Source organism: Alligator mississippiensis, chromosome 4 (assembly GCF_030867095.1).
Source record: "Alligator mississippiensis isolate rAllMis1 chromosome 4, rAllMis1, whole genome shotgun sequence".
Lineage (NCBI taxonomy): Eukaryota > Metazoa > Chordata > Crocodylia > Alligatoridae > Alligator > Alligator mississippiensis.
Genome location: NC_081827.1, coordinates 158,016,144 through 158,035,610, shown reverse-complemented (window position 1 = coordinate 158,035,610; position 19,467 = coordinate 158,016,144). Strand labels below are relative to the sequence as shown.

Here is a 19,467-nt window from a genome sequence, read left to right as displayed (position 1 = left end):
CCAGCACACAGGGCAATGCTTTTAAAACCCAAAACCACCCCAGCTACTCTCACACATACCATCAGTTCTCTGTGCTGTCATATAAAATACTGACAGATTAGGGAATGATGCGTGGGCAGTCAAAGCTGATAGAGTCCAACACTGTAGGACTTTTGTTGAAACAGTTGAGTATATCTCAAGGAGTGCTGACTCTAGCAATCCTCAGTATCATGCAGCAGCTGATTAATAGGGAGGTATATTGAAATCTTAGCACAGCTAATAACAGAGATTTACTACTGTACAGTAAAGACCATAGTTAAATACTCTAATGCTGTTGATCTGTTCAGAGTCAGCAGTAGGTTCAATCTTTTCTCAGCTGAAAGGATGTTTCCGAAAGAGCATGTAGTGCAGAACTCTGTGTCTACTATGCGTCACAGGGACAATGCGGGCAGGATTCACTGATCTTGTAAATTCACTTTATGCTGCATAAGCAGTATAAAACATATTTAACCCTGCCAGAGGTTTTCCATAGAGAAGTCTCTATGCAAAGAACCCTCAATTAGCACAAAGCTGAAAGAGGTGATTCTGCTCAAACTGGGGAGAGTCAGGAAGCTGTATTGGCCAGCTTCCCAAAAAGCAAAATTTAAGCATGATAAAGAATCAACCATATAATTTTAAAAAAATGTAGGGATCCAAAAGCCCTGACCAATTAAATGGCAGGCAGGTTAAATGCTAGGATTACAATATAAAATTCTCACTGAAACAAACATGACATAATCCTTTTCCAAAATATAATGTAAACAACCTTAAAACAAAGGGAAATTAACTCTGTAGTAAGAAGACTGTGCAACCTGCTATTGTAAAAAATAATCAGCCAATAAGAACTGAAAGCCAATGCGTGTCTGAATTTATGATAGTGGCAAACTACATCTTGGATGTGTCTAGAAGAATTACGGCTAAAACTGATTCATTGGTACTTCCTGCCCTTTTTCATTATGCTACTTTGCATAGGCTCTAAAAATGCAGGCATTTTTAACTCTTTAAAGACTAGTTATATATACTTTATGTATTTTCTTCTAGGCTTTCATTTAGTTGCGAGGTCCAAAGATGCTAGTGTTGTAACCATTACCAATATAAACTGAATTTTCTGCATGAGCTAAGATGAAAACACAGAGCAGTGTTATCTACATTATATCTAAAATCTCAGAACCAACCTAAAAATCAATCCTAGTGGAGCTAAATAATTTCTTGGACTCGGATTATGATTCTCTCAGTTTTAACAAATGTAACACATAAGCCCTGTCTGTCCAAGGAGGAATGTATGCATGAAATCCTGTCCACCAACTTCTCTCATTTGGGATAAGAGAAATCTGGTTTCCTAACAGCCTTGCCTCACAAACTTGTAACTGGTAATGCTCACTGACAGCAGGGAGCTCTTTGTCACATGAGTTTTCTTGCTGAAGTTAATAGATTGCCTTGCTGAATAAGGATTACTGGCATGAGTCAGTGGTAGAGGTTCACACAAAAGCCAATTTGAATCCAGTGCAGACAGATAGGTGCAAAAGAGTGATAAAATGTGATAACTTCACAAAACAATCAATAATCAAATCAATATGATACTAGTTAAGACCTTAGGAGTGAAAACCCATTTTGCAAAGATATTCAGTGTTTATGTGTTTACCCAGAAACATAGTCTCAATGTACCTGTAGACTTGTCCTGACTGTTACTATTAACTTTAGCCAGGATGGAAATTTTCCAATCATTTTGCTCAGGAATGATACTATGGTGTCCCCATAATCTGGTTTGTGAAACTCTGCTTCATTTAAACCATCAATTAATATGATGAAATCTTCATCAGGGATCTTCCTCTCTGAGATTGTAAGAAAAAGAAAAAATGTTTAGTTCAGAGGCTAGCAGCCTGGCTCCATGCTAATTAGTCACCATGTTGTTCTTATCTGAAGATAAAATAAAGCGAAAACAACAATATCTATGGATACACTGGCTGTACACAGTGGGCAGGTGAATGGGACTCAGAAAATATGTATTTAACTAACAACGTGTACACAATTTTGATAGTACTTTGTCAAAATTGAGTTGGCGGGGGAGGTAATTTTTAAACAGGCATAGCCATTTTATCTAAGACCTGAAGGCAAGATCTTTCAGTAAATTTTGACATGAATATTAACAGAACTTTACACTCCAGATGTTAAACTTCAGCAACACTTTGATGAAAACCTGTTTCAACATTACAATAGCTAGATGCATGTATTACATATGCGTATATATACACAAAAGTGAGAGTTCCTAGCACCTGCCCCTAATTCACATTGTAATTGTAGTCGTAGGAAGGATTAACTCCCTTCCCAAGGGCTGACTTGATACCAGCAGGAAGTTGTCAGCCATCTTGGTGTGTGTTAGCTGTCACAATAAAGCCCTTTTGAGAGCAAGAAGTCTCCTTGCCTTTTCCTGATCTATGAGATAGCACAGTGATATATGTGGTGAAGGCACATAGGAGGCTTTTAAACCAAATAATGCTCATTTGGGTTAGATTTTAAAACAGGTGTAAATCTGATTCATAGATGTCTGAGCACAAGTTGATTATCATGTGTAGGAGCTAGTCACACAAACTTTCAAAATACTGCTCTCTGTTCAGTAGAAATTGTCCCAAATGAGCTTGAATCTTAAGACTAATGAACTGGGAAAGTCTGATTTGAATTATACGGCCCAGACCATAATATATGTACTAATCACTGAATGTAGACATTTGAAAACAGTGTCATGGGAGAGTTTCATGCTGCTGATGACAGAAATACAAAGATTGATGCTTTAAGGCAATGAAGATAACATTTCTGGAAACAGATATTAAAGTCTGAATTTCAACTTTAGCAATAAAGTTTTAGAACCCAATGATATCACAAATGCTGTAGCTTGTTAAATATAAAAGAAGGAATTTCAGTGCAAGTTGCTTCTCTACCACAAACCAAAGTGACATAAATAGGGATCTACCAAACTCAAGGAGGCGGCCAGCCCATTTTGCAGGCAGATCCCAGGACCAGCTGCCTTTTTCATGGGCTGTGTGTGACAGGGCCCCCCCATGCTTCTGATTGGCCAAGCAGTCTGACCCCTCCCCACAGATTGCCAGATGGCCTGAAACCATAGCTTAATTGCTTAATAATGTTTCCTTTAATGGCTTCTGCAGGCTTAATCTCATGATTAAGCCCGTGGAAGCCATTCATTGATGCATTACTAAGCAATATAACCATTTAATTAAACTCTAAACTGAAATAACTTATGAAATTAATGCTATACACGACATGAATTGTAACTAATGCCATCACTATACACTTTATTGACTAATACCACCTATATAGACTCTATTAAAGGACATGGTAAAAAGGAGTTTACTGAACGCTAACCTTGAGACAAGCAATTCATGCTAGCTATTAAATGCTGCATGCTGCATCCAGTGGCAGTTGCTCCAGACATTCTCTGTCTCTGTGGGGTGAACACTTGTCTGTACACTGAGATGGCACACTCAGCATCCACTGAGTTCATTGGAATGATGAGACAGCATTTTGCCAGGGCACAGAGATGTGGAAACCAGTCACAGACAGAACACAGGCACACGCAAAGGCATCTGGCACTATTTGACAAAGTTCATGTAAACAGCACATTCATTGTCATGCTCTTTCCACCATCCAGGGATTGATTTCAGTAGCTGAGGGTCACAACTCAGAACATACACCCAGTCAGGGTCCAAAATGTGAACAGAACTAAGGAAAGAGGTGGCCAGTTATATGAACCATGATGGTAGTGACAAGTCATACCTGTAGTACTACTTCAGTTTCACAGCTATTGCCTGGAACAGTTCTTGTCTCCGCTGGTTTTCATGACGACAGCTTGATAGTTCTTGTGTTGCCATGTCTTCGACCCAGTTTATAAAAACCATCAGCTTGTTGTGTGCTGATGAATCACAGCCTACCAGATGCCAGAATGATCACAGCCTACCAGCCTTCACACCACATTAAAAGCTCCATGAACCGGGTGGCATTTTCACCCACAAACATCACTTTATCTTGAGTACTGCCTTGCCTTAAGAGATGGTGAAGCTTAAGCATGCACTGTGTGCTGGGTGTGATTTCTAGCTCCTCACTCACAAACTGTGGATAGTATTGCATATGCTTGGCATGGTAATGGACTGCATTGAACCATGAATTCCACCATGTGAACAATGGCTCTGATGGCAGTGACAAAGTGGCATGTGAGTCTCCATTTTGACTAGTGATGGACTTCTTGGACTGGACCTTATGGCTTTGTGGCCTGGACAGTGCTTGAAGGCTTTCTTGAAGGACACCAGGCAATCCAAATTGAGGAACTGTATGCAGATGTTACTAGGTACAGGATGTGTACGCTGCAGGTGGCATGAACAACGCTGAGCAGCATTCTTGGAACACATCAGAGAAAGCCTTGCACATATATATGGCATTGCTGCACAGGAATGCTGAGATCATATTAAATTCTAAGCCATAGCTGGCAATCACCTTCATTATGACTTGAGACATGGTAGAAAAATTGACAGATGTGAGGTAGTCCGGCTCAGTTTGAAACTTAGGCAGATCTCGATCTGTCCACCTCCTCAGTATAAATAAAATGTGAAGCACATAGTTATCTTGATGGTTGGTGGCTTCATCAGCCACAATGGAGAAGGATTCATATTCTGCCAATGCAGACTTTGTGGACTGTACATGCAAAGCAATCACTGCAGGGAGATAGTTTTGGCAAAGCAGCTTGGCAAGGCAAAAGGTGGTGTGCTTGCTGGCACATGGGAAACATGGGAAACTGCCAGCACTCCACACATTTTGGTTCAGGTAATCCCTTAACTTCAGGTGATCAAGGTTCTCCAGCAGGATGTTCACCACTGCTTCATGTGAACCTTGGACGTTGCAGGCAGTACAGAACAATTTGCCTCTATCTGTGTGCAAGATCCCTGCAGGATACTGCCGTACATGGTCCAGTGCTGAAATGTATTTGGCTGTCTTGTCTTCTCAGTGGTCCTGCTGAAGAATCCAACTCAGGCTGCAACATGCTGTACCAGCTTGCAGGTGGCCACTTTGAAAGCCAACACCAAAACCCTCTCACTTCCCTGACTGGCCTGGGACTGGCTCCTGGACTGATCCACATCAGACTCAGCCTCTAATTTGCTCCCTCTTGTCCTGATTGTCCCTGTCCCCCCCTTGTTTCAGTAATGAAGGACTTCCTGCCCTCTTCTCTGCTTGCAGTTAAGTTTGTTTTTTCTGTTGCAGCGAGCATACCAAAATTGCGAAGCCTGCCATTTTTCATACTTCCTGTGAAAACTGCACAATTATGAATTCAGTAGGTCCCAACTTATAGAATCAAAGGAACAGGCATCCCATGCAGTCACCCACTTAGTCTCAACCCATGCAGGACTGTTCCCTAGTTCTTTTTATGTGAGACATCATATCTATGAATTATACAATTCTAAAACCACAAGCTGCATTGCCTGGGATTTTCAAAGGCTTCAGAAAAAGGCATCAACTTCCAGCAATTTCTAAAAAGTGAGCATCTACCTCTCTATTTGGCTTTGAAAATCTTCTCTCTTCAAGCTCATTTGCTCTGGGAGTGTTCTTAGAATCATAAACTGTCCCTGAGATGCAGTCACTAGGCCTGTGTGAAGCAGCTAGTATTTGCTTTGGATTTGGATTCAGCCAATTCGGGGGACAGTGATTAGATTCAGTGAGTCAAATCACTGTCCTGAATTGATTTGGCCGAATCTGATTCAGAGATTCAGTTGCTGCCAAATCAGCTGAATCACACAGGCCCCATCCCCTGCCCACTCTCAGTGGCTGCCCCCCCGCCCCAGCTCCCAGGTCTTTGAAAAGAAAAAAAAAAAAAAAAGCTGCCACTCACTGGTTGCTGCCCAGCCAAGGGGGGATCCCTGCTGCCCCCTACTGCCCCACACCACGTGGGGGGCTCTGTCACGAGCCCCCCGACCCTGCCCACTCCTCCAGCCTCCCCAGAGCTGCCACACCTGGCCCAGCTCTGGCCCTTTAAAAAAAACAAACACTGCACTCACTGGATGCTGCCTGGCTGGGGAGGGGGAATCCCCGCTGCCCCATGCCATGTGGGAGACTCTGCACAAGCCCCCCGAAGCCCGGGGCTGTTGCAGAAGCTGGTGAGCCAGGGTTTTTTTTGTTTTTTTTTCTTAAAGTGCTGTGGCAGACCCCCCATGTGGTGTGGCATGGCACAGTGCGGGGCAGCAGGGATCACTCCCCCAGCAGGCAGCAGCTGGTGAATGGGGGGGCTTCTTTTTAAATGGCCAGGAGCTGGGGCCGAGCTGGGCAGCCATGGGATGCAGGAGGGCTGGGGAAACAGGCAGGGGATGGGGCCTGGTGGGGGTCCCCCCACGGTCCCCTCCTCTGTCCTGCAGCCCCCACTCCCTCAGCCCCTACTTACCAGCTCGAAGTCAGGGTCCAGCTCCCTGCTGCAGCGGGCTGGGATTGCCTGAATCGCTGAAGCTCTCTGAATCATTTCCGAATTGATCCAGAGAGCTTTGAATCAATTGGGACCTTTTAACTGGTTCCCCGATTCAATCTGGATTCAGAGATTCGGCTACTGAATCGGGCTGAATCTCCTCCGAATCAAATCAGCACCCAAAGCTTTGCACAGCCCTAGCAGTCAGCTACCCACGATCCCTTTGGGTGTTGTTAAAGAAAAAAAATCACCGTATAATATTATATCTATTGAGAGAGACAAAACTATTGATCAGGCACACAGCTAGTGCACTTATGTATATGCAAAAAAACCTGCATTTCTACAAAAGCTGATTCAAATAATGGGATACATTTTGAGCCATTAGAAAATCAGATAGTTTCAGAATAATAATAACTGACCAATAATAGATGGTACAATTATTTTCTGCACTACTTCCTGCATTTTGGTTATCTTGATTCATATGAAATGTATAGCTAAGAAACAAGCAGGTAAAGAAACGTAAAAGAGGTCTCATACGTGAGTGCTGAAAAGAGGTCATGATTGCCTGTTCCCAGTTATTTGACCTGCATTTTGCTACATAAAGATTTATAACCTTGTTACAGGACAGATTTCCATATTCACTGACCCCATTGGCTATGGTTACAGAATATGGATCCAATATGCAACCAATATTTCTGTAGAGGGGACCATTCTAAATGAGACATTTAGCATATCATTATGGAAAGACACCCTAGATTTCTCTTCTCCCAAAAGGGAAAAAAGTTCTTATACAACAAAGACGAGCACTTACTTTCCAAAACAGCTGAATTTGCCCTTACATGAACTCCCTATAAATTACTGTTTTTGATCCTGCCAGTAAATTAGATGATGTTTCACATTTAATGAAGCAGTTTTATTAAAAAAGATAGTACCTGCTAATTAGATTACCTGCTCTTTAAAAAACCTGGGGGGAAGGGGGTGGGCAGGCAGCAATGTGGCTGCCAGCAACAAAATGTGAGTGTGAGGGGAAGGAAGGTTCTCTTATGATTTAGCCCTGACTGATGAGAGGCTATGGCACTTTCCTAGGATGCCAGTGGTTCTAGATCCCACTCCTCCAGAGGGCTTTTGAGTTTCTATTTCTCTCTGACTTTCCAGCGTAGTGCTCCAAACACTGTACCAGAGCCTTCTCCTATGCCCTTTTTGAAGATGGGACTCTGCCTCCTGCACTTTAGAGAGGCAGTGGAAAGAAACTGTGGACAGCAGTACAGGAAGAACATTTCTGCCTGACAGGGAACAAGAGCTTGCAAGTTGGAAGCCAGGGTCCTCCCATGCCAATCTAGCAACTGTCTCATTAACCTATGCCAGCACTGGTTAGGGTGAGGGGGCATGGCTTAATTCCTTGTTGGCAGTTCCAGGTTCAGCCTGGAATATGTGCATATTTCACAGACCCCTTCCGTATATGCATCAGAATCTGGATTCTCCACAGGGTAGGGTTCCTCTCCCCACAAGAGAATAAGAGTTTGTGAATTAGTTGAAGGCTAATATATCTGCAGCAAACATTGCACCAGGCTGCTAAGTTGTTCTGGCTGTTTGCTACTGACTTTATTTTGCAGGTTGCCCTGCTGTGCAGGGCCACTGATGAACACCACCTGAGTGGAGAAGTGGAGCCCTTTACATAAAACTGCAGAACAACTGAGTGCTCCTTCTACATTTGGCAACCTGTTGTGAATTAAGTAGGCTGTGAATCACATGGCTGCAAATGATTTACCTAAAGTAAATAATAGGGCATTCTTCGTGAAAAGTCCTTAGATCTTGAATTTACTACCTCTGGCAAGTTCACCAGAGCACTTATCTAGCCATTTTTTATGATCTTGGGGTCAGATTCCCAAAGGCATTTAGGCATCTAAATCTTATTTAGGTGCCTAAACACTTTTGAGATTGAAGGCCTTGGTGCTAGCCACATCTTTCTGGAAGGCAGTATGATCTAGTGCAGTGGTTCTCAAACTTTTTTTTTTTGTGGACCACTTGAAAATTGCTGAGAGTCTCGGTAGACCACTTAAAAAACTTTTTTTGTTCTATAAATCAAAGCACACAACTCATATTTTAATACCAGTTGTCTTACCTTACAAGTACAGACATTCTCGATTGTTCCGCAATCTTTCTGTGGACAACCTGAATGGAGCTTGTGGACCAGTGGTGGTTTGCGGACCACAGTTTGAGTATCTCTGATCCAGTGAACTTGGGAGATCCAATTTTGTTCCTAGTGCATTAATAATTTGTTTGTGCTGTGCCCTTGTACCTAGCTGTAAAACCTTTCCCTTTTTTGCCATGCACCACAGATGGATTGTACTGTAAAAGGGCTAAGTATTATTGCTATAGTTCATCTTTTCACTGTTTCCTTTCAATAACATTAGGAAATATTTTAAGAAATCTAAAATAAAAGGTATATTGATGACATCAGTTGACCCTGTGGTATTCAAGGGAAAACAGAAAGCAGTACAAATATATGGTAAGAAGAGCTACACATTAAATCTCAATTTACTATTACCTTATCCTAAATGCTTTTTATTTCTCCACTTACTGTTAATATCTATGTAAAAGGTAACCATTTTTATTGAAATTATGTTCTTCCATTTAACTTTTGCATATGATTATGGGGGCACTAGGAAACTATCTTTATGACCTCATATTATGGAACCCTGATTTTTACATTAATATCTCATGTTTTTCATAAAGCTTATAACAGGTACATTGTGGGGAAATCACATCATTGTTCCCTTAACAGTTGTTTAGATTTCCTGAAACTGAAATAAATTTGAGAAACCCAAATCTAAGTTTGTCCACAACATTCAATGTTAATAACAATGTAATAACTTTGTCCCAGTAGCATTAAATTTTCAAAAGTACCTTCTAAAAGACTTCTTGATATATTTACAAATTCTTAATGTTATATATTTTAAAACCAAATTTCATGTATTGTTTGTTCTGTCACAAAACACTCACTACAAATGAGTTTGCCAAGAACCTAAATTGGCAATGCTAAAAGACTGGAGTTTTGATCTGTGGATCCAGCAGTGGTGTGCTTGATGCAAGGCTCGAGGAAAAAAAAAAAAGACTCACACATAAATTTTTCTTTCCCCAGACCTTGGGACCAAATGGGGATCCACTTGGCTCTCAGCAGAATTTAAGCATGCTCAGAACTGTGCTAAGTTGTGTTGAGTGGCTTGCCTCCTAAGGCACTGCTTCCCGTCCTGCCAACTATACTGCCAACACTCCCTTTATGCCAGGCATAGTGGCATGGAAGGATAGCAGTGCTGGTCCTACCTACTCTGAGGTTTCCTTGTATCAACATCTGCACAGGTAAGCCAGCTTTACAGACCCTTTGTGCCTGCTGGAGTCGATAGCCACTCCAAAATTGTATACATAAAACTAAGAATTTAGACGCTCAGATGTGAAGTAGTGATTCTACTAGAACAAGTCAGCCAGACCTACATCTGCTTTATCTTGGTTTTTTATACTGCATTCAGGGTAAACCAAACAAGCATGCAAACAATTCCTGCAGGCAACAATATGCAGGTCACAATATTTATAAGCCCTATCCTGGACCGTGTCTGTTGCTATAGAGGTCAAAGGTCTTATAGTTAGCTACTCCATTATGAAAAACTAATTGCAACTTCGTTGTAAACATAAGGAAGAGAAACAGATAAAGCTGACGTTTTGTTGGGAAAATGATAAGAATCTTAAGGACTTTTGATATAGCCTCAGAGTCAGTCATTAGGATATGATCTGTTACAGTTACCCCAAGCACTTTTACGTAAGTTATCTACAGACTTATATAGTTAGTATTTGTGTTGGCAGCTGAGAATTACCAAGAGTTGATTGAAAGGATAATACTTTCTGATGGATAACTGAGGGGAGAACACTGTTATTGACCTAACAAATTAAATTAAACATGTCATTCTAAGCAGCACTGTGTAGGCAGATGCTGTTTGCATCTGTTTTCAGTTTTTTGGGGGGTAAATTTAGTGTAGGAATGAAACCAAATATCCTCAAGTCCAAGTGTGCAGTGATGGTAGCATCCCCTCCATTCTCCTGGCAAGAGAAAAGGAGGGATTGGGAGAGGACTTAATGGCTCCTCTTCACTCCTACCACTACCCCCTAAAAAGTGTTTCTTGGTGTATTCTCAGCCTCCCTGAGTCAAACTTTCTCTCCTGGAGCCCTTGAAATTCCCTGGGAAGCTGGGCAGCTGTTCCTCAGCTTGGGGACACAGACCTGAAGAAAAGCCATGTTAAAAATTGCAGAGAGGAATGAAAGAGCCTCAATCACAGTACCTTTATGAAGATTTTCCAAAGGCTCCAAGACTCCCCTCCGGAAGGAGGCCATGGGGTCTTGAACACAGGACCTCAAGCTGAGCATACTCTGTAGATGTGGCTCCCGCAGCAGCTGTTCTCTGTACGCAACAAACTGTGGTGAGCGGCAGAGCAGTGCTGCCACATTGTGTACAAACTCGGGCACGAGACAAGTATAGGCATTGTCAGCCTGGCAGTAGTGATAAGCAACAACCTGCCAAAAGGAAGAGAACACAAACATATCCACATCAGACCCCGGGTGGGCAGGTCTGAAAGCAGCAGTTTTCAGTGCGATTTTCATTTATTCCAGCAGGTGAGGTCTTTAAAAGGGACCTTGTGTTAACTACCTCTGACATGATCCAGATGAATTGGCTGGGAAAAAAGCAGGTACTGATCCTCAAAACCTATTGGATCTGCCACTTAAGAAACAAGTGATATTAAACAGCAGCAATTCACAAAGATGGACAGTGACAATAACTAACTGATCTGTCTGTGTACTACATGATTGACTTATGCCCCAAGCTCCATTTCAGAGCTCCACCTCAGTAATAAGTTGTGACGGCTTTTTAAACTCACATTTTATTTAGTGCTTTCAGAATGTCAGGCTAGGTAGAGAGGAATGACAGTGCTTTGAAGAGAATACCTTAAAGCAGGGGTTTTCAACCTTTTTTTAACAAATATACCCCTTCTGCCTCAAAATTACAGCTCATGTACCCCTTTATATTTTTCTCTTGTTTTTAAGGGATGGTGGGGGAGGGAAGGGGGTAGATCGAGGTCCCTGTGGTGAGGGAGGGAGGGAGTGGGGCACAGACACACACAGACATACACACACGCAGATGCAGACACAGACAAAGATGTAGACAGACACACAGACAGATGCAGACAGACACACACACAAATACCGTCCCCCCAGTGTCTGTGGGGGGGAAGGGGTGGGGTGGGGCAGAGCCAGATTGAGACTGGCGCAGGGGAGTGGGGGTGGAATGTGTCTCTGTGTCTGCTCCCAGGAGCAGGGCAGTGGTGGCCCTCTGCAGGCAACACATGTGACGCTTGGGTGGCCGAACCGGAGGGGCGGGGGGTGGGGTGGGCGGGCTCGCACACGGTGGCCACTGCTGCCACCATCATTGCCCCATGTCATTGCTGTGAGAAAGCAGTGTGGGACATGGCAGCAGTGGCGGTGTGAGGTGGTGATGGGGGCAGTGGCAGCCACCATGTGCGAGCCTCCCCCCTGTCCAGCCAGCTGGGCGGCACATGTGCGGCCCACAGAGGGGCACTGCTGCCCTCGCCTCCCTGGCCCCATGCTCCTGGAAGCAGGCACAAAGAGTGAGCTCAGGTGGAGGGCAGGGAGGTGCTACAGTGTACTGTGTGAGGCCGCCAGTGCCCGGCACACTCCTTTCCCCACCCCCAGGGTAAGAAGCAAAGTATGGGAATGCACCAAGGGAGACGCCATCGCCATGCCCCACAGTGCACTCCATCTCCGCCTGCCTGCCCGCTCATACCCCCTACAGCCCTTCTTAGTACCCCTAGGGGTATACGTAGCCCCAGTTGACAACACCTGCCTTAAAGCACTGTAAGACCTGCAAATTATACATTCTCACAAACTAAGGGGGCACCAGATTTACTGGACATTAAATAAAGCTCTCTCATAAAGCTCCTCAAAAAGAGAACTAATGCAAGGAAAAAGAAATGTTTCCTTTTCTCTATAGTTTCCTGGAGGCCTGGTTCTTTGGATCTGCACAGGACCAAAATCAATTCTCACCTTCTCAAACACAGAGAGAAAAGCAATGAGATTCCCTCCACCCCATTCGCCCACCTTATTACCTGTTTTCTTCAAATGTCCCTCCTTGTTCATGACCCTTCTCTGGAGCACATCAGAATTCCTCCCTAGAAGCTGTTTTTTTTTCTGATACCATCCTGAATTCCTCCACTAATATCCACCACACAGCCTAGTCACTAGGTGCAAATGTTGTCTCCTGTGCAGTCCCTGCCAGTTTGATCAGCTCTTTTGCAGCACACCTTCCTATCCAATCACACTCCTTTTTAAACCTTCCATACACAACTCACAGGCTCCTGGTTTTGTAGCCAGACCATACAGTAGCCTACATGTTTTCCTCAAGGACTAACTATTCCACAGGACCCTTCAACCCTTCCCCAAGTCTTGGACCCCTGTGGAGTACCAGGAACCTCGAAGGGCCATACAATGGAGCAGTGACTGGCTGGTGTCTGGACTCCGATACCTCTGAAGAGGAGAAATATCCTGTCATGATAGGATATTTTTTCTTAGCTAAATTCACAGCGAAGACCCAAACAGAAAACAATGTATCTTTTTTGGGGGGGATCAAATACCCATTTATATCTCAAGCAAGCAGTTTAAATGGTTTTAAATACCTTCTTTTACTTATGCTGGATTAATTGGCATGTTGACTAATCCTGAAATGGTATAATTGTAAATAGTATAATTCTTTAAAAAAATAGACCCTGAAAATGAACCAGGAAGTGATGAGGTTCTCGGAAAAGAAACCACAGAAAAAGACTAGTGTGTGTTTATAACAATGACAGTACCAGCATTTCACCTTCATGTTAATTATTCCATGACATTTTGTGAATTTCTAAGTCAAAACCAGATATTGCTAAAACTGAGGCCTGTAGTCTGAATGATATACAGGCACTCCTCAGTTAATGACTGAGTTCCGTTCCTGCGACTAGGTCGTTAAGCGAATTGGTCGATAAGCGAGGAGCCGCCCCTTGATACTGCGTGCCTTGGCTTGAGACGCCGCGCTGCCGTTTCCACAATACGTTTCGTACAATACCGACTGCTCGGAGAGCTGGTCGTAAGTCCGCGCAGTCGTTAAACAGGTAGGTCGTTAAGTGAGGAGTACCTGTATCTGAAACCATGTTCTTTGGCATTACTGTATTTACCCAAATCCAAGAAAGCTTGAATTTATGATGACCTCCCAATAGTTAGATCTACACATGGGAAATATATAACATTTTAATAATTTTCCATGTGTAGAATCTAATGATTGGAGGGTCATCTTCAATTTGTCCCCTCCCCCTACTCCCTGCTATAGCAGGGAAAGCAGTGGCAGGGGGCAAGCAGAAGCTGGGGCTCAAGTGGCCTATCCCCTGTCCCTTGGTCCCTCCCTTGCCCTGCCCTTCCACTTGCCACCCTTGCCCATCCGCATTGTCTACACTGCCTGGTGTTTGCCTCCCCAACACTTTGCCCCTGCTGCAGTGCCTAAACCCCGCGTGTTGCTGCTTACCCCCAGGTGCCGCTCCACTCTTGCTCTGTCCCCACTTGGCAAGCAGCAGTGGTTATGGCAGTGGTAGTTCTGGCCCCAACCCCCACCCAAGCCCAGTTCCATCCTTAGTCACAGGGTTGAAACAGGAGCTGGAGCTGCAGCTGCTGCAACTGCTACTGCCTGGCTGGGCTCAAACCACAATGTACTCCATGCTCCCTGATGGAGCTGCCAATGAAGGTAAGCAACAGCAGGAGTGGGGAGAAGCAGAGGCAGCATGGGGGGTGGAGGCAGTGGCCAGGGGCAGAGGCAGTGCAGCAACTGCCCCATCTTGTATTTAAATCCAATATGAGTGGTTTTTTGAATGTTGGGAATGTTGAATGAGGGAAAAAAAACTCATCTTGGAGTCAAGTACATATCATATATAGCAGAACTGGGCCTGAGTGGTCCACTATATTTCCTTTCCCTCAAACTGTTGACACTTCCAAAATGTTTCGTGTTCTACCTTGGGATGAAGCCAAGACCCATTTTTTTGTAAAAACCAAGAGAACAAGAGAGGGAGAGTCATAGAAGTCCAGGAGAGCCAGGTCAGTGGTAGGTGCAGCACTCGCCCAGGGTACAAGAGATCAAGACTCAAGCACTATTCAGTTATTTTCCCACATACAAAGTGAGTGCTCTAATCACTAGGCCACTGGCTTTTCTGAACTGGGTCTCCTTTGATTTCTCCTGTTGGACATACTCCACTTTATATAAATAAAACATTCTGATGGGGCCAAAGAGAAAGAGACTAACTCCGTTGTCTAGTGCATGGCTTAGCAACCTTATGGCCCACAGGCTGGATTTGGCCCACAGAGCCACTGGATCTAACCTGTGGATGTAGGGCTTCAGTGGCAGGGGGTGGGGCTTCCCTCTGCCTCTGACCCAAGCTTGATCATTCCAGCCCACAGTCTGAAAAGGTTGCTGATCACTGGCCTAGTATACAGGATACTTACCAGGCATGTGGGATACTCAGGTTCCAGTCCTTGCTCCAATCACAGCCCTATACTTCGGTGGAGTACTCTGACTACCAGGCTGCATGTTATTCCCCATGCTGTCACCACCCCGCGACGCCACCCTGTGATTCCAGCCTCAACCCCCATCTCTGAACACTACTCCCTGTCCGTGGCCCCATTCCACATAGTGGGTTTTGGTGAGTTGTTGCAGTGGGATGGGGTTGGGGGTGCTGCTCTTGATCCAGCCCAGAACAGCCCATCAAAACTCCCTATGTGGCCCCTGGGGCAAAATAATTGCTTGCCACTGTTCCAGAATATAGCTTTCCCTTTCTCTTTCTACTTTTGATAAAATATTCCATCATGAACCTAAAACAAATATTTCCTAATGAAACTTTCCTTGCAACAGTTACCTGCCTACAAAAAGTTTATGTTTTGGTGAACTGGCATTTTCCAACCAAAAAGTAAACCAATATATTACAGTGGGTAGGAATGTTTCAATCACATGACTCTTACACTACAGTATACACTATCACATGACACAACTACAGAGGATCTGATTTTATCTGGAAATTATGTAATGATGAAAGAAGCAGATTAAAAAAGCAGTTTGTGCTTCCAAAGATGTGGTCATTACAGGCCAGGAGTGAACATTTATCTTCTCCTGAAACATGCAGATGCAAGTGTGCAAGACAATGTTTTTCTGGTTATATCTCACTTTAAGCCTCAGCATCAAAGGGCAAAAGGGGGCTATAAACACATAAAGGGACTTTTACTTTTAGTTCTTGTCACTCCTAAAAAGTTGAAGACAGCACCTAAAGTTCTCTGTCCCAGTCTGATACAGTTTAATTTACCTAATCTCAAATACTTTTTATCCAGCACTGTCTAGATACAGGACTGATACCCTATATGTAAATCAATTACTGTAAATCATATCAATGTAAAATATGCATGCAAATTGAGTGAAATGAGCATGCAAGATTACGTATAAAAAGTGTATTTTCATTATTTTGTTAAGAACTAAGCATGGCATTTATATGTCACCTTTTCTAATCATTCCATGTAAAATGTTAAGGAGACAAGGATTTATGTTGTTTATATTAAACAACAAATGCAACAAAGGTTACACACGATATATTTTCTTTTTTGTCTTATGACAGTTTCAAAATAATTTAAACTTGTTTCATGCATATTTTACCTTAAGTGGTTCCACATGTTGCAGCATAGGATCATGAAACCAACCATCTGAGACATGCTATCTATATAGTTGCTGTGTGCAGTGGGGTTACTGTTCTTCCAGCCCTAAAATTCTGTGAATTTGTGAATTTGAAATTACACAGAACTCCTGAAACTTGGAAAACAGAAAATTCCTCCAAGTGATTCCATTCAAAATGCTGGGAGCCATGTAAGCAGAAACCTTTCCTTTCCCCAAGAGAAGGCAAAATATGTAGTCAAATCTTTTTGTTTCTATCTCTGCCAGTGTTACAATTCTTTCGCAACTCTTCCTGTGCACTCCCTGGGTGCATCCACACATGCAGGCACATGTGCTTGCAGCAGTTCAAATAGGAGCAGTGCAAGTTTGGGCTGGGGATTTTTGCCTCAGCACATGTGCCTAGACAAGCACTTTGGTGGGGGGCAAATTGTGCCACTTTGAGCAAGATAATCCTGACCAGCTCCTCCCAGAACTGCAGCCAGGGGGAGCTAGAGCCTGTGGACAACACCTGTGCTGGCCCTAGCAATATAAAAACCTGCACCAGTGAGCAGCTCAGGGCTACTTGACCTCAAGAGCTTCTGAGGCCCGGCCACGTGGTACCTGGGCACACTACCCCTTGTGCCAGCTGGACTGCTGAAGCAGCCCTAACCTGGAGTGGCCCCTGCACCCTCTACCCACTGCAGCAGTCTGGCAGTCAGGGCTGCTGCCTGGCTGTGACCTGCTGCCAACTACGACAGCATCCTCCCCCTTGGACCTGCGGCCCCAAGGCTGAACCCCTGCCAGACCTGGATGGGGTGTCCTCGTTCTGCCATCTGGGCAGCTTTCACACAGAAGATGTGCTCCTTGTGGTGGCCTGTTTTGAACTGTCAACGTGTGTCCCCTTGGCCCCAAATGGCCAAGAGGTCAGCCACCTCATCTGCCCTCCAGCTGGGTCCCCAGTGCTGGCCCTGGACAGGCTCCTTTGCCTGGGTCTTGACTCACCAGTAGAGATCCTGTTGTTGCCTGTTTACAAACTGTAAAGACTTTGATAAGAAATCTAAATTCTCTCATTAAAATACCCCAGAAAGTGTTCTTCCACTATTAAAATGAAATGCCACTATATATAGAGAGATCAGTTGGGCAACGTTTTATTGATATATTTACAAGTGTAAAGCAATATGGAAGGAGGGTTTTGGGGTAATTTGTAGGTAGGTGTAGGATTTGTGGGGGTAGGGGGCTAGTGCAGGGGTTTATGGCAGAGTATGTGGGTGAGGGGTTTGTGGGGGTGGCTTGGGGATTTGGGTGTTATGGGTGGATTGTGGGGGGGCTGTGGGGTGGCTGTGTGGGTCCCCTGCCCCCCAAAGGGCACAACCCCCACACACAGCACATGGACTATCCCCCACCACAGGGCCCACAGATTCCCTCCACAAGGCCACAGCCCCTTCCCCCCGCTTACAGGGCCACAGCTTCCTCCCACAGGGCCACAGCTTCCCCCCTGCACAACACATATGCCCCCTCACGGGGCCCACATGCCCCTGTGCAGGGCGCTCATGTGCCCCTGCAGGGCCCTCATGCCCCCACACCCACAGCAGGGCCCACAGCTCACCCCCGCAGCAGCAGTGGGACGCTCAGGGCCTGCTGCAGCCAAAGCCCCCAGTGGCACAGCATGGCCCCGATTACATATGAGCCAGTGCTGCCTGTTGCAGGGCCAGGCCATATTGGCATGGTGTTGGGCTGTGTGACTTCAGGCAGCACTGGGGCTGCTCAGGCTGTCACTCGGGGCCCAGCTCCACTTGCGGGGACTGCGCATCGCGCTGTGCCAGGTCCTACGTGCACAGGCCCCACGCATCATCGGGCCAGGCCAGTTCCATGGAGGAAGGACCCGGTGCAGCGCAACAGGTGGTCCCTGTGAGCAGCGCCAGGCCCTGGGTGACAGCCCGAGTGGCCCCAGTGCTGCCTGAAGCCATAGGGCCCCGCACTGCACTGCTGAGCTGGCCCGGCCCCGCAACCACCCCACGGCCACTGCTGCTGCGGGGGTGAGCTGTGGGCCTTGCAGGGGGAGGGGAGGGCTGGGGCCTTGGGAGGTGCTCTAGGCCCCGTGGGGGACCCACACCACCCTACCAGCCTCTCCACCCACACAGAACCCCCACACATCTACAGAGGCCCCCACAATCCCTCTCATCCACAGCCCCTACCTACCAGAGACAGTGCCTGGGTCACAGCCTTGAGCCACTCCTGTTTGCCCCACATGCGGACACAGCATGCTAGGGCAGCAGGGGGCACCGTCGAGATGTTCTGGCCAGATGCCAGAGTCTCTCTGGAGGTCCAAGCCCTGTCTTGCCTCAGGGCACAGTGGGGAACCATGCCCTGCGCTGCTTTTCTCTAGAGTGTTTTTATTTGATATCTGGAAATCCAGGTATCAAATTTTGAGCCTGCACAGCAAATATGCAGCACAGGGAACATTTTTCCATTCTCAGCGTGCCTTTTGTGGCATCTCAAACTGGTTTGAGACGCCACAAGAGGCACATGCACACTTGTCTGGATGCGCCCTCTGTGGTCAGGGGAAAAAAAAAAGGAGGCCAAGATATTTTTGTAAGAAAAATGGACATCGGGTTTTTTTGTAGACAAAATAAATTTTGTTTTTACATTAGACATGCATTTCACAGAGCTTTTTTTTTTTTTTAATACCAGATATGTAAAGCCAGAAAACTAGCCATAGTAGATAGTAGCCAAGATAAGACATGCTCATACTCCTAAAATGGGGTCAAGGAGTAACAAGTTTCTTCCCATTCTGTTCCAACCTCTGCCACTTTCTCTTTTTATTCAGCCTCAAACAACTTGTATGCTATCAGCCTTTATTCATGCTATCTCTGTTCCATCACCCCAGTCTGCTTCCCTATTTAGCTGTCTTTATCTGGATGTGGCAATCAGCAGAGGTCTTCACATCTCCACTCTAGAAAGAGGGAAACCAAACCCTGGCTATGTAAGTTGTGCATTATACCTTCCAGGACTAGCTAATGATTTTACCTGATCTATACAGCCCAGTCCAGTTCAGAACATTAATACACAGATATTTAATTCATACTGGGTTTTAGTTCAGATTAGAAACAGTGAAAAGGTTCCAGAAGAAAAGAAGGTTTCCTGGTATGGGGGGATTTAAAGGAGATGTTTACAGGAGGAAAAACAGGGTGCTTGATAGACAAAAAGAGAAGGACCATTCCAAGTG

At 45.0% G+C, this 19,467-nt stretch overlaps 1 protein-coding gene across 11 annotated transcripts in view; it reads right to left on the bottom strand.

Moving 5' to 3' along the window:
- The window catches only part of TANC2 (tetratricopeptide repeat, ankyrin repeat and coiled-coil containing 2), an 806,911-nt gene that overhangs the window by 105,805 nt on the left and 681,639 nt on the right, over positions 1-19,467 (bottom strand). For all 11 annotated transcript variants that reach the window (XM_059726841.1, XM_019500742.2, XM_059726842.1 and 8 more), the window contains 2 exons: positions 10,804-11,035; positions 1,684-1,850 (listed from right to left, as the gene is read on the bottom strand). In XM_059726841.1, coding sequence (XP_059582824.1) covers positions 1,684-1,850; positions 10,804-11,035 — 399 coding nt within the window. The remainder of the gene's footprint in view (positions 1-1,683; positions 1,851-10,803; positions 11,036-19,467) is intronic.